The 15,279-nt window shown below is 33.0% G+C and overlaps 1 protein-coding gene across 1 annotated transcript; it reads left to right on the forward strand.

Annotated features, from left to right (window-relative positions):
• Positions 1 to 412: 412 nt before the first annotated feature.
• On the forward strand, positions 413 to 892 carry LOC131043737 (uncharacterized). The gene has a single exon (XM_057976968.1). The coding sequence runs from the start codon at positions 413 to 415 to the stop codon at positions 890 to 892; it is 480 nt and encodes a 159-aa protein (XP_057832951.1).
• Positions 893 to 15,279: the final 14,387 nt, after the last annotated feature.

A 15,279-nucleotide genomic window follows, 5' to 3' on the forward strand; every position in this document is an offset into this window, starting at 1 on the left:
TCTTTTGTCAGGGATATCTAGAATTTTTTCCTTGATACTTGGAACACTAATTGGGTCTTCCCTAATTTTGTTCAAAGGTTGTAGTTTGAATGGAAGTCCCCATTTGACAATTAGGCTTTGGGAGTTCTCTTGAATTTGTCTCTTCCTCATATTTCTTGGGGTATTTGGAAAGAAAGAAACAATAGTCTTTAGAAATTTGGAATTTTCTGCGCCTATTGTGGCTACTAGAATTCATTATTCTACCAAGGAGAATTTTTTGCACTTCTGCCCCAGCAGAAAGAATGACCATCCACTCCCTAATCTCCAAGAAGAATAGGATACTATCAAATGGTGGCAAATTCATTGGGATATTTCCATTCCAATGCACAAAATAAAGCAATGCAGAGAAAATGTTATTTGACATGCCCCTACTATGGGATGGATCAAAATCAATGTGGATGGGGTGGCTAATGGAAATCCAAGGTCAGTTGGGTGCGGGGGACTGGCTAGGAATCATATGGGTCTGCTAGTTTCCGCAGTGGCGCTCCCTCAAGGCACCCAGTCTAACCACTTTGCAGAGGCCAATGCTACCCACATTGGGTTACACATGGCTAAAAGAGAAGGCTTTTGTAAGGTCTGGCTGGAGTGTGCCTTACTAAACACTATCAATTGTCTGAATGGGTGTACGGATCCTAGATGGACGATTGCTACTCTGATCAAGGATTGTCGAGATATAATAAATGAGTTGAAAAAATTCAAAATTTTGCACGTATTTAGGGAAGGCAACAAAGCTACGGATCTACAGGCCAATATGGTGGTGGGCTATGTGGCAGCTAAATGGTGGAGCAGTAGGGATTCATTACCAAAAAACTTGTGGGAGCTGGCTTGTGATGATTCCACCCAGTTTCAATAATCAATGAATTTTAATCATGATTTGATTGAGTTTTTGGGGAAATGGCTCCTTTTTGTTTTTCCTAACCGAAGATCTAGATACTTTCCTTGTGCCTAGATTTTTTATCTAATTGTGTGGTCCATTATCTTCTACTATATGAAGACTTTTCTGGTGTGGCCCATTTCCTGCTACTGTTCGGAGACTTCTCTGGTGTGGCCCATTGCCTGTTGTTTGGTGACTTGGATCATTATGGGTGGAGACAAGAACATATAAGAACTATCTACTTGTGAGAAATGGAAGAAAAACAAGGAGGTGTGGTAGGAAATTATTGATGAGGGAATTGTCCCCTTCTTGGAAAGACTTCATGGTCCTTCTCCTATGCTCATGGAAACCTTTGTTAATGGTTGGAAGATAGGGGTTTTGAGGGCTTATGGTGTTGATTACTAGTGGGATGAAACATGGTGGTGACAGTTACTGGTCTGACAATGAATGGTAGAAGATTTTATAGACACAAGAAAAATGGGGAGGAAGACTTGGCAAATTTTTTCGACACAAACAAGGAGAGCTTAAGAGTTAACAAAATGGCTGATGTTGTCTACAATAGGAAAGATCTTATGGCTCCCTAGGCAGACATGGTCGAGTTAATCATGAGGTATATTACACTTGACGGTAGATATGCCAGTATCTTTTCTTACTATTTTACCATTTTGAACCATTTTAGGCATGGTAAAATAATTTCTATTCCTTTCTATCTGGCCTCCTCTTTAGAGAATACTCTTGAAAAATATATGGAGAATCCAAATAATCATGTTCTTCATGAAGGGCTTATTGTGCTCATCATGGAGTATGCTAAGACCCTTGAAGTTGAGTTCTCTCTATCTGAGAAAGGCCAACATACTAATATTTAGGAAGCCTCTGACTCAGAAATGGAGTTGGAGGATAGTGGGGGTGCCATTCCTTTTGATGACCCTGATTATAAGCCAATGGAAGAAGGTGAGATCATGGTCACCCCTGGTATGTTTAGCAGTAAGAATGCCCCCAGATGGGTAGCCAAAAAATACAAATCTACTAGCAAAATGACTTCTAAGACCGAGCCCCTTTCTAAACAAAAGAAGTTTGTAGCTGTGGACTATGGTCCAAAGACTTTAAACCAGGAAATAAAACTGGACATTCCAATTAACGTCCTAAAGGAAAAGAAGGGGACCATGCCTAAAGAAGATGCTAGTGGGATACAAAGGAATGGTACTCTGATGAACCTATTGATGGAAGCGACCAGAAGCCAGGAGAGCTATTGGAAGAGGAATGAGAAAGAAATTGATACCCTCAAAGTGGGGGTGAAGGAGATAATAGATATCTTCACAGCTTTGCTAGAGCCTAACAAATCTGAGAAGCTCATAATTATGACCCAGAAGTTCTCCCATGATGTCGAGGTTATGAAATGCAACCATGAACAAAGAATTGAAAAGCTGGAACAGTCTATGGCAGAGATAAAGAAAAACCTCAAGAACCTCATTGACATAAGCAAGGAGGCCATGAATAATAGCATAGAGGTGCTCAAAAAGATAAATGTCATGGTTGAAGAGTACAGATCCATTCACAGTGAACCTGAGAAAGATCATGGAGGTGAAGACACAACTGTTGGAGACAACCAAACCACTAGCCCTAGTTTCAGGTTCAAAAGCAGGATCAGCAATAAGGGCACCTCCAATTCATTATGCAGGAGTTGGAGGAAATGAATAAGATTACCATCCAGAAGAACAAGGAACTGGTGCACTCTCTTAATTAAGTGCTTTTGTTTTGTTGTCTGTGTCTCTTTTTCTTTCATTTCTGTTCTGGGGTGCTCCCCTATTTTTCTGTTGGTTTATGTCTATTTGGCTGATGGCTGACTTTTGTAACACTTTTGGTTTCAGGTCCATGTAAAATCTATTTATCTATATCAAAAACATGGGGTTGCATTTCTCACTCAATTTTTGAAATGGCCAAGGGGCCAAAGTTTACTTTAAATATGATGACCAAGGTACCATTTTGTGATCCTACCTAATTTTTGGGTTAGGACAAGGGTTTTGAATGATGCATAGGGTCAATATGAAGTCAAAATTGCATGATCTAAGCAGAATCGGTTTCTCAATTCAAAATTAATTCCTAAATTGGGGTTTGAACTAAGGAAAGCCCCCGTCAACCAAACTTATTTTTCTTCTTTTTGTGTGTATGAAATTATCTTAGGAACTATGATAGAGGAACTAGGTAATGTAGACAATGATAAGTAGACTTAGATTTTGAAGGTGCATAAATCAAAGGACTAGGAGAGTTAGTTCCCCTCGATCATGAGAATTTTAGACAATATTTCAACAGTGGATTGTGTGCATCATCTTGATCTATAAATGATCCATTCTGTCTACCCCCAATATTTGATTGAGAAGAGTGACCTTCTCCCCTCAATCAAGACAATTCAGATCAAATCTTCTTCATAGGTTCTAATCCATTTTCCTTCCTCAAATCTAGGTTTACAACACTAATTAACATCTAAAACATTTTGTTACCATTATTTTTTGTAAATTTCTCTTATTTATTTTAAATATATCATTGCATATCAACCCTGACTACAATTCTAGTCCAACTCAAACAATGGAAGAATTATCTTGATCTTAATTATATTCTATTACGATTGGATCAACCAAGTTTAATTCCCTCCCCTTAATGTTATGGTGATCTCTAGGAAATTAGTGGCCTTTAAGAATATAGATGTCGAAGCCCTAATATTTCTAGCACTGAACACAACCCTTGTTAAACTATTTTATAAAAATATTTAGCATATCGAATGCTAAAAATTCACTACAAACCTAAAATCCAACAAAGTATATATTATAAAATATAAATTATTTTTGTTATGCAAGATTGCCACTATACTAGGATTCTTCTACATTAGAAACCCATGGTAGAATAAAAATATTTCTTGAATTAAACTCAAAAATATTTTGACTCCATGCTTGTCATGCATCCAATTCTCTACATTGTCCACTAATATTTTCCTATTCTTCAATTTTTACAACCTCATAACATTATTCCCTTTCATCTCACTTTTCTATCAATCATGGATCCAAATCTTCAAATTTGACTTCGCACCAATATAGACTATGAAAAGTAGAAAGAGGAAGTGAATGTGTACTTTCTCTTTCAATGAATTAAAGGTCTCCCAATTTTTGTTTTTCTATTTTAACTTTTCCTTCTCCCTCCACCTACTCTCCTTCATGAATTTTGATTATTTCAATGCCTTCTAAAAAACATGCTACTATTGCAATTTGATTTTCTTCATACAAAACAACATTAGTACAATAATCAAGAGAATGCATTCATGAATGTCAATCTTTAGTCTTTTTCATCTTTTTTAATTGTCTTCAAACAAATAGTATTAGTAAAATAATCAAGAGATTAGAAATCCTCTTGCATATATTTTCACAATACCCACAAACTCAATCCTATTGCAAACTCCCTAATTTTAATGAATTTTCATGCATACTCAAAATCATCTGATTCTAATTACAATGATGTAAGTGGTTGCAACCCCACTCAACAAACACCTACAAAAAACTTGGATACTTATGCAAATTTGATTTCTAATCATAAAATTAAGTTTATTTAAACACCAAATTTATGCACCCAAATCTTTTCAAATTGCTATTGAGATTGAAATTTAATTTACATTACAAAGAGACAACCCAATTTAATCAGAATGTTTATGCCTCTACTTTAGCACATCTTCATCTCATCTCATATTCGGGTCCATTAAGTGAATTATTTCAAAGATTTATGCCTCATACACATATTAAATGATCCCTTATGGATATGTCCTCCTCCTTTGACCCTAATTGTTGTCCCTAGTTGAGAAGGTCCAAGGTGCTAGAGCCTTGGTCTTGGATGAGAGCAGCTGGCACCCTAGTCCCTCTTAACGGGGCCCATTTTTAAAGCGAGAGGTGTGACCTATCTCTCCAGTAGGAAATAAATTTGTTGGCTCAATATGACCATTGGAGGTATGCCTAAAAGGAAAATTGATGTAGATCCTCAGTTATAAATATATTTAGTTGACCTAATTTCATCTAATAAAGTATTTGAGGTCTTCACATTCAAATAACCAAGCATTCAAACATTAAAGTTTTCATCATCAAGCATTTCTAGAGGCCATTAAGGCTACACATTCTTTATTTAATCATTGTGGATTTAATTACAACATTCATATGCAAGCATGTGTGTGATTAGGGATTTGTCATGTCTATGCCATTTCATAAAACATATGTGATTACATTCAATAAGTGAAACACCATTATCAGTAATTAGATATCTGATGTATACTTTCAATTATTTGTTTTAGTATTTCCAATATTTCATTCAAATTTAATTCTTAAACTAGGGTTTGACTTAGGCAAACCCCTATTTCCAAACATATTTCCCCTTCTTTCTATGTGTAGGAAGCAAGTACAAAGCTAAAATCTTCAAGATAAGGTTTTTTTATAGAGACAAGTCAATCCCCCATTGGAGTGCAAAAAGTGCTAAGGATGAAAGCGACCATCACACTGATCTTGTGAAGTTAGGAGGTCCTATAGAGAATAGGTCTAAATCCTCATACAGTCCTCAAATTTAGGTTTGTAGCTTGATCCGATGGTTTTAGATCATTATTTGCACATTTTTACATTTATTCTAGCACATCTGACCTAATTTTAGCATCCTCAAAAAATCAAATCAAATTAAGGGAAAGAAGAGGCTCATTTGAGATCCTTGGAATCTGACCATTATTTAGACCTCTTAGGTTTAGACCTATCAAATTCCTATCTTTCCTTAATATAGAGGTCCCTAAGTAAAAATTAGCATTTTTCATACATTAAATGGTGGAAACCCCAATTTTTCACCACTAAATTTTGCTGAACCCAACTCCTTACACCTTTAATTCTGATCTATGTCCTTAGATCTAAGTGTTTATGCAATTTAAAATTCAAATTTACATTTACATGTTTAATTACTATTTAAATTTAATAAATTTAGAGGTTAATTTCACAAAAACCCTAATTTTTAAATCGAAAATTGACTTCTAGATTCTTTAATTTCGATTAATTATTTCATATCTGATTTGGAGACATTTTAAATCTAATATTTAAGTGAACAAATTAGATTACATAATTTTATCTAGGTTTATTCATCAAAACCCTAATTTATTTTGGTTAATTGGATTTATGGGCTATATAATTTATCACTTTGATTTTCAATTTTGGTTTTAAAGAAAACTGAGATTTTAAACTTAGACACCTAAAATTCTTCCTTTGGCATGTGTAAAATCAAATTAGATGCCTTTCATAACATTGCATTACCAAGAATTTGAATTTGAATAAAATTTATGCTCCATTTGAGGTATAGGTGGGGTCCACAAGCTCCCAATGCCCACCTAATCAAACTTTCAATTTTACCAATATAAAATGCCACCAAAATACAAAGATACATTTTATAAATATATATTTTTTTAACTACACCTTTTTCATATACCATGTATAATATTATTTAGAATGTAAGTAATGATGATCGTCATTAATAATTTAAAGATTTCTTTTATATAAATTATATACATGATATATTTATATATTTAATTTACTTCCTGACATTATATTTCTTAACTCATAGGCAAAAATACCTTTTACAAAAGTTAGCTTTTCTCATTCATATTCTACACCATTCAATATAGTATTGTTTACAAGAAATTGCTTAAACGACTTAACTCATTTATGAACTTCTAGTCTTGTATTTTCTTTTCTATTGCAACAACATTCTATAGGTAGAAGATTAAACTAAAACATCCAATTTAATGCGTTGTAGGCAAAAAAAATTGCACAAAGTAAGGACAGTCATGTATATTTGGAGGATAAAGATCTGTATAATAATTATTGTTTATATTATAATATATTAAAAAATTATATAATAAAATATTAATCCACTACATAATCCTCCTTACTAAATACCACAAATTTTAATATTGATTTTAGTCCTCAACATGTATGAAAAGGTCAAATACACATAATTAAACTTATCTTAAGATGTACTAATTTGAAGATAAATCTTTTTGCCCCTTTCAATTTGTACAATAAATAATAATCACTTGCAAATAGTGTCTTCAAACTTTTAAATCTATACATATCTAATAGTTCCTCAAACTTTAAGCTCAAACTTTTGGCTTATGAAGCTAATGATCACCTTATTGTGTTTAATTGGAAGAAACAAACAATTGATAGTGGATAACATTCACTTTATCGATCAACAACAAGAATACTAAAACCTAAGGTGTTCATCGAAATGTAAAGACATCAAAACATAGACATATGCTTATAAAGAAAAAAAAACTTCAATATCACAACTTCATTACCATAGCTAGATACATAGAAAATGTATACAAATCCAAAATTTATTGTATCCCTACCCCATCTTGTAGTTCTAGTATAGGTACAACACTTGAGGTAATATGTTTCTAAGGTAATATGTTTCTAGAGGTAATGCCTCATGTTAGATTTCTCTAAAATATTTCCTAAAATGTCCATATAATCCTAGATTTTATGTTCACATAGAAATTCAATAATATCACAAGGCATCAAATTATCGTCTACAAAACCCAAAGTGTTCATAGTTGAGAAAAGTGGATTATCTACTCACATCCACAACAAAACCCACAGTGTTCATAGTTGAGACAAGTGGATTATCTACTCACATCCACATAAGCATACCGCATTATTTACATTTTCACAGATTGAAAAAACTATTTGTTGGTGGTTACAGTTTTATTCACTATTCATCTCCGAAACCTATGATGAATTATTAGAGTCTAATAAATGAATGAATGAACATGAAATGGAGAGAGGAAGGAATTACAGAAAATGACAGGTTTTATTTGTTGTGTGACCATTGTCTACCGATTTCAGTGGTTGTCCTTACGCTGAAACCTGGAAGCAGCACCTTCAATATTACGAGAGAGCAGCACATTTACCCAGTTCTGTTCTGATACAATAACGTTTTCTTTCGCTGCTGTTGTTGGACAAGCATGTACACAGGGGGGGTCTGAATGTTGAGCGGAGACATTGATAATAAATATAAGGAAAAGCACAACAAGCGCTGTATTTATCTTCATGCGCAGCGAACTTCCCATGTTTAGGATTCAGAAAAATCTTAAGGAGATGAATATTGAGATGGGATCCAATATATTACTGCCAGCCATTTATAGGGGAGCCATAATTGAAAACCATACTTTAACTAGTATTTTCATGGCGTATTTTAGACGAAGCAATTTATTCAATTACCGTCCATTTTCGTTTACCGCTTGCCATAATTGAAAACCATACTTTAACTAGTATTTTCCCTCTTGAGATATTCAATGTCGCATGGCGTATTTTAGACGATCGTCCATTTTCGTTTACCGCTTGCCATTGAAATTAGAAGCTTCGACTTAATTAAAACTTGCTGAAGTAAACATCTCGAATCAAATTTTACTGTCAATGTTGCTGTTGAAATGAGTTTTTTTTTGTCAAACTGTTTGACGTGCTTCACAGATAGATTGTTTCGTGGATCTTCTCAAAAGCATAAGAACGCAATTAAAACAACAACATAACGTTGTATTCAAAGTTCATGTGTAAATGGTTAAGGATGGTTTCTAATTCATATACTTTTCGACGGGCCAATGAAGAGCTGGGATACTATATAAGCATACCAAATGTTATGCATGGACATGTATTGAGAAAAGGATGAATCCATATGTATCAAATTTAAGTGTAAATACTATTACATCATTAAAAATTAATGACATGTCATATTTTCATCAAATCAATTATGTGAGTGGTAAGCATAAACACACATCAATAGAAAAGAAAACTCAAACTCAATTCATATGAAAACTTTGATGCAAAAAACCACAGTGAGAATAGATGCTTGGAACTATGCTTGTATCTACCGCCCATAACAAGACTCAGAAAATATTAATGAACATAAAGCGGAAAGGGCCTTATCCAGAGGCAACTCATTGAAAATTTAGAGGAAATATTAGGAAAATATTTTAGTCACAATTATCATGGCTCTAGTAGGGGGACCACTCGTTGCACCGAGTTGAAAACGATAGACCTTACCTATAGAATCAAGTTGGAAATGTCTTGGGACAAATTTGTTAAATAGTAATACAGATAATAGAAAAAAAAATGTGTCTTGTGTCTTGGGATAAATTATGCAACGATAAAAATTTTGGCAATTTTTGGTTACATAATTTGGAGATAAGGAATCTTGCATTAGGAGTAAAATTATCTTGAAATATGTATGCAAAACCTTTTTCAAAATGGAGTATAATAATGAGGGCCATGTATCTTGAATTAAATTCCCTAGAAAGAGTTTTTACTATAGCAAAATCAATGGAAGGTTAAAAAATGCAGAATTTTATCATGAATTGCAGAGATGTTATCTAATCTTATATATTATGGTCTTTCAATAATTGAGAAAGGATTATTTTTTGGGAAGAAACATGGAATTCGTATTTTCCCTTGCCTACAATAGATGGGCTTTAGGAGGTATAGGTCTATTTAAAAGCTAAATGGGGTACCAAACTAAAATATTATGTGACAACTGATAATGAGATTTTTTGTTCTAATGTTTTTTGGAGAAAATTTCATAATTTCTCCTTTCTTTAGTAACAAAATGATTTAGTTCAACCTACTCTAGATTAAACAAATGTCAGTTTTACCTACTCCAAAGACACAAAACTTTGGACCACTTCTATATCTTTTGAGTGCAAAGTGAAATAGGGATATAAATACTTGACATCAAAGGATAGATCTTTACTTAGAAGTTGGTACTACAAGATATGCTTGAATTCTACAACTAATTACATATATCTTCTATACCACACACTATATATTCATATATTACTATTAGTTTCTAAATATTATACTCTTATTTTCCTAAATTAAATGTCCATGATCCAAGACACCTTTTACAAATGCATGTTTTCTTGACTCCACCATTTTCACATGAGATATATTATGTTATGAACGATATAAGTAATTTGATGACCATCTTGCAAAATAAAATTATTCTTTTATACAATATTGTACCTTAGCATTCACCATACATTTAAATATTTATTTTTTGTTCCTAACATCATATGTTTATTTTTGTAATTAACATTTCCATGACGCAAACACACATTTTACAAATGTGTGTTTTCTTTGATTTTCTATTTTTTATATATTATATAACAAGTTATTAAGGATATAAGCAATGATGACCATCATTAATAGTTTACCCCTTACCATGTATAAAATTTACTAACTCAATTAAATGGATAATTTATAGTTGAACCAAATTTTAAGCATAATCTTAGTTATACATATAACCTTACACCATCTAGTACGCAATAGTTTTGTGTCAATCATCCTTTTTTTTTTTTTTCTTGCGTTAAGATTCTAAAAGTTAAAAGATCCATTTTAGTGTCATATAGTTAAAAAGATCACACAAAATAAGGAAAATCACATATATTGAGGATAAATATCTTTATAATAGTTATTCACAATTTTATATATTTGGAGAGGTCATGCCTTACATTAGGTTTCTTTAAAACATTTTATAATTTCATATAATAATTCAATAATATCACAAGACACCAAATTACAGTCCACAAAACCTAAAGAATTCATACTTGAGACAAGTGGGTTTTCTAATCACATCTACATAAGAAAAATACTATCTTTCCATTTTCATATATTTAAGAAACTATTTCTAAACATTGGTCATAGCTTCATGATTAGCATTTATGTCATTGATTGACAGATTGAATGGTGTACCTTAGATTTATAATGATTGATTAATGATGCTTTGCTTCTTGAATGTAATCACATATGTTGTATGAAATGGTATGAACATGACAAACCCCTCACACATGCACATGCTTGAAAATGAATGATGTATTGTTGCTCCAATGAAGAATGTGCAGCCTTGAAGAATGCTTGATGAAGGATGCTTGAATGCTTGATGTATTCTCCTTGCCTTCTCAACCTTTCTTTCCTATATACTCCTTACACTTGTTATGATTCTATCCTCCTCTATCAAAATGACTGAGGGAGACCTCCTTATATACTTTCTTCTCGTCAAATATTCTAATTTTTTGACATGGGCCGACATGAGGAATTATTTTCCTACTCAAATTTGAGATAGGGCGTAGGGGCCAGAATGGGTCCCAATGAAGGAGGACCAAGGTGTGGGGTCCCGGTCCTACCTAAATTAGGTCAGGAATAAGCGGCTATGCACAAATAGGTCCTGATCAAGAATTAGGATGAGACCACTAAGGGGAGGGCCCCACATGCAGTAAAAATTGCAAGGGGCATAGTTTTAGGATGCTACAAAAACAAGTTATCCAAATCAGGCTCCATATCCTTAGTAATTAAAACTTATGAAGGCTTATTTCTACAACTTCTTCAAACAAGAATATTATAGGTAGGGCTAATAGTAGTAAAACTCATGCACAAAGGAGGGAAATTTGAATTTGAATTTAAAAATTATGATTAAAAAATACATTTTTTTGTGAAAATGACTAATTAACCAATCATTCAAGAAAATTGATTTGTGAATTTAAGAGATAAGTGCGTCTAAAGCATAAGATGCATAGAAATCGGAAAATTAAACTAAAAATTTATTCAACCCTCATGGTAAATTTTAGAATTATAAATTAGGGATTTTATAATTTCAACCACTAAATTTATGTACTTCGATTTGGAATTGAGATGTACAGGCGAAAATTTGAATTTTAAATTAAATGAATATTCAGAGGTAAAATGATAAATCTAAATTAGACAACGCACAAGCTCAATTTTAGAACTAAAAATTAGGGCTTTGGTGAATTTAACCTCTAAATTTTTAAAATTTCATGAAAATTTAAACTTGCAAATGTAAATTTGAATTTGAAATTGCATAAACAAATAGATGTAAATACAAAAAATCAGAATTATAGGTGTAAGGAGTCAGGTTAAAAAAATGTAATGGTGAGAAAATTAAGTTTCTTAACATAGAAGGAAGAAATTGCTAATTTATTACTTAGGTACCATTACATTAAAAAGTGGGTTCCAATCAAATAGATCTAGTCACAAACCAACAATGATTAGGACTAAGAATTCTGATTACATTGGGGTTTTTTGATGATGTGAATTAAGAAACCCTCTTTTGTATGTTGAATTTCTAAAATTTGGGTAAAAGTGTTGGAAATTGAAGTAGAAGTTCATAAATAGTAAGCTTCAGCCATAGGTTTGAGCAATGAACCTAGATCTAAGTAATGTAAGAAGATTTGGACCTATTCTCCAGAAAGAGAAAAAATGTTGGGACCATGGTGCTCATCACCCTAGTCCTCTGTACTTTTCACAATGTAATGGGAGACTGATTTGTCACTGTAAAATGCTTATTTTGAAGATTAAAAGACCGTACCTATTTCATACACATAGAAAGTAGGGAGTTTGATAGGTTTGGAATATGGGTTATCTTAATTCAAACCAAGGTTTTCGGAATTAACTATGAAATAGATATGAAGGATAATTGAATTACAGTGATGGAAACATTTTGCTTTTGAGGGAGATGTTTAATAATTATTGAATGCACAAATGATATACCGGATTGTGATGTTTCATTTGTCTCCACACAAAAATAGGGTTTCATGAAGTCTTCTGTAAAAACCCACCATAATTAACTCAACAAAATTGAACATTCTTTTTTTCTTATGTTTAATTTAATCATTATGTTTGATTCAATCACATACTCTAGGCATCCATCCATTTGGATTACGCATTAATCCTTCTGGGATGAGCATCTAACAATACGGGTTAGGCATCTATCCATACAGGACATAAGATTCCATCTATCAAATATGGGATAGGCATCTACCCATATGGGGTAGGAATCTATCCAATCGGGATAGGAGGTGCTCTGGCCAGAGACTTAGATTCATTGGGACCATTCAGGTCCTGAGCCACTCACTAAGTACTACACTCTTCTAACAGAAGTGCACCGAGGTTGTCATCCTTAGGAGTAATTAAATAACATAATTCAAGCTTGAATTATGCCTCAAAATTTGGCTTAAATCCTTGGGAAGTCAAGCAAACCCATACGGAATTCCTTTAGAGTTTGCATTGAATTACTTTTTTTCCATTTTATTATACTTATCTTTAAAATTAGGATTCTTACTCAATCCTTCCTTACCAAGCCTAGACCCCACCCACGAACGCTTGAGTATGAGGGACAACTCCGTCCCAAGACTGCCTACATACCCGCTTCGGCACGGGATCAAGGTGTAAAGTATGTAGTTATGTTTTCTACTCTATGGTTTGATGTAAACTGATTAGTGGGTACGCAACCCTTTCTAGGGCCAATGTCCCAGATAGTTTCTCTACGGTTGCTACCCACAGTGGTAGCGTTTAAACAAAGGCTCAAGATGGCCTATTGTTTGTGGCCTAAAACAACTACATCCTAACACCAATCATAAGCGCCACCCTCGACCAAATTGTTAATCACCAATATCTCTTCAAGATTAAATCAATTTGATAAAATCATTTTACTTAATCAACCCTAAAGGGGGTTTACAATGAGTTAACTCAACGGATGTAAAATCATTTAAGGATTATCTTGTTGGATTATCAATCCAAGAGGGATTACCCACGCCTTGGATTTTAACTTCCAAGTGTCCCTTATTACTCCTCGATGATTTATAGGCACGATGCCACAGACGTCATTGATGCAACTTTATTAGGCGTTAAGTGCACTAGTTCAACATGATGGCATTACCCGTAAGCATGACCTAGAGGCACTGTATATACCGAACGCTGCTAGGTTTTGGTTTTCCAACTTCCTTTATTTAATTTTCTAACTTATGATAAACATCATGCTAGGAAAATAATTATGAATTGAACATGTATAATTAGACATTGCAAAGCTCAATTAATTGAAATAACTACTTGATGAATTACATGGAATAAAAACCATAACTAACATTATTTATTATTCAAAACTTGAAATATAACTTTTCATAATAATGCCAATTAGGAAACTTGCATATTAATAACTAAATGTGAAACTTGCATGAAGATGGAAACACCAATAAATTTAATCAATGTGAAGCAATTTGCATGAAGCGAAGGTAGTGTAAGTTACATACGAGAATATCGCTTATAAAGCCACTAATCCCAAAATAGAATTTAGCTTCAAATCATTTAATATGGATTAACTACTAAGTGGATCTAAAAAAAGATCTAATTATAAAATTTGGTATAATTTAATTTAAAATTTATAAATTGCTAAAACTAATTATAAATCTAAATTTAAAATTTTATTAAACCAAAATTATATATATATAAAAAAAGAATTTAATTAATCTAAAATTTTATATATATATATATATAAAAATCTAACAATTAACATGTGCCATGAATTAAAATTTGAATGGCATTAACAAAGGGGCCAAGTGGGAGAGGGACTGCACAGGTCCCATCACCACTGTGGACCTGCGGGTAGAGGTTTGCAGTGGTGAGGGGACCACCCTGGTCCCCTCCACTACCTTGCGGCCACTGCCGCAGCAGTGACCGCAGGCTAGTGGAGGGTACTGTTACGGTACCACTCCCCCTGCAGAGTATTAACTCTGCTCCCTACCTGCGAGCCCTATATCCCATGCATGCACGGAGTATTATATCGTGCACCCAAACAATTAAAAAATTTACTTTGCATAAAATTTATAAATACCATATATATATATATAGAGAGAGAGTTTCAAATTTTAATTTATTTAAGCACAGAGTGTAGAATTTAGCCAGTATATGAGAGATAAAATGTTAATGTAAATAGTAAGGATTTGTTTATAGGAGTGAATAGCACAGAGGTTATTCACAGAGAGATTTATTCCTCAGTTTCCAACTATTATTCTGAGAGAGAAGTATATAACCAGACATAAAAATATTAATGAAACCAAATGAGAATAACACAAAGGATTATTCACAGAGAAATCTATTCCTCCATTTCAACTAATATTCACAGAGAGAAATATATAACTAGATAAAAAAGTATTTATGAAATCAAATGAGATCAGGGATTCTTTCACAGGGATGAATAACTTAGAGGTTTATTCATAGGGAGATATATTCTTCAATTTCAACTGATATTCACAGAGAGATCTTCTTCAACTAATATCCATAGAGAGATTTATTTAACTAATATTCACAGTGAGATTTATTTTATGAATGAGATTCAGATTTCCATTCGAAGAACCAAAGAAATGAATTAGAGGGAAGAAATAAAGATTAAGATTCAAATCACATAGGGAAGAATTTTAATCTCAGAAAAGAGATTTTAAAATAAAGGAAAAATGATTTTTG

The sequence above is a fragment of the Cryptomeria japonica genome, chromosome 9, assembly GCF_030272615.1.
Source record: "Cryptomeria japonica chromosome 9, Sugi_1.0, whole genome shotgun sequence".
NCBI classification, from domain to species: domain Eukaryota; kingdom Viridiplantae; phylum Streptophyta; class Pinopsida; order Cupressales; family Cupressaceae; genus Cryptomeria; species Cryptomeria japonica.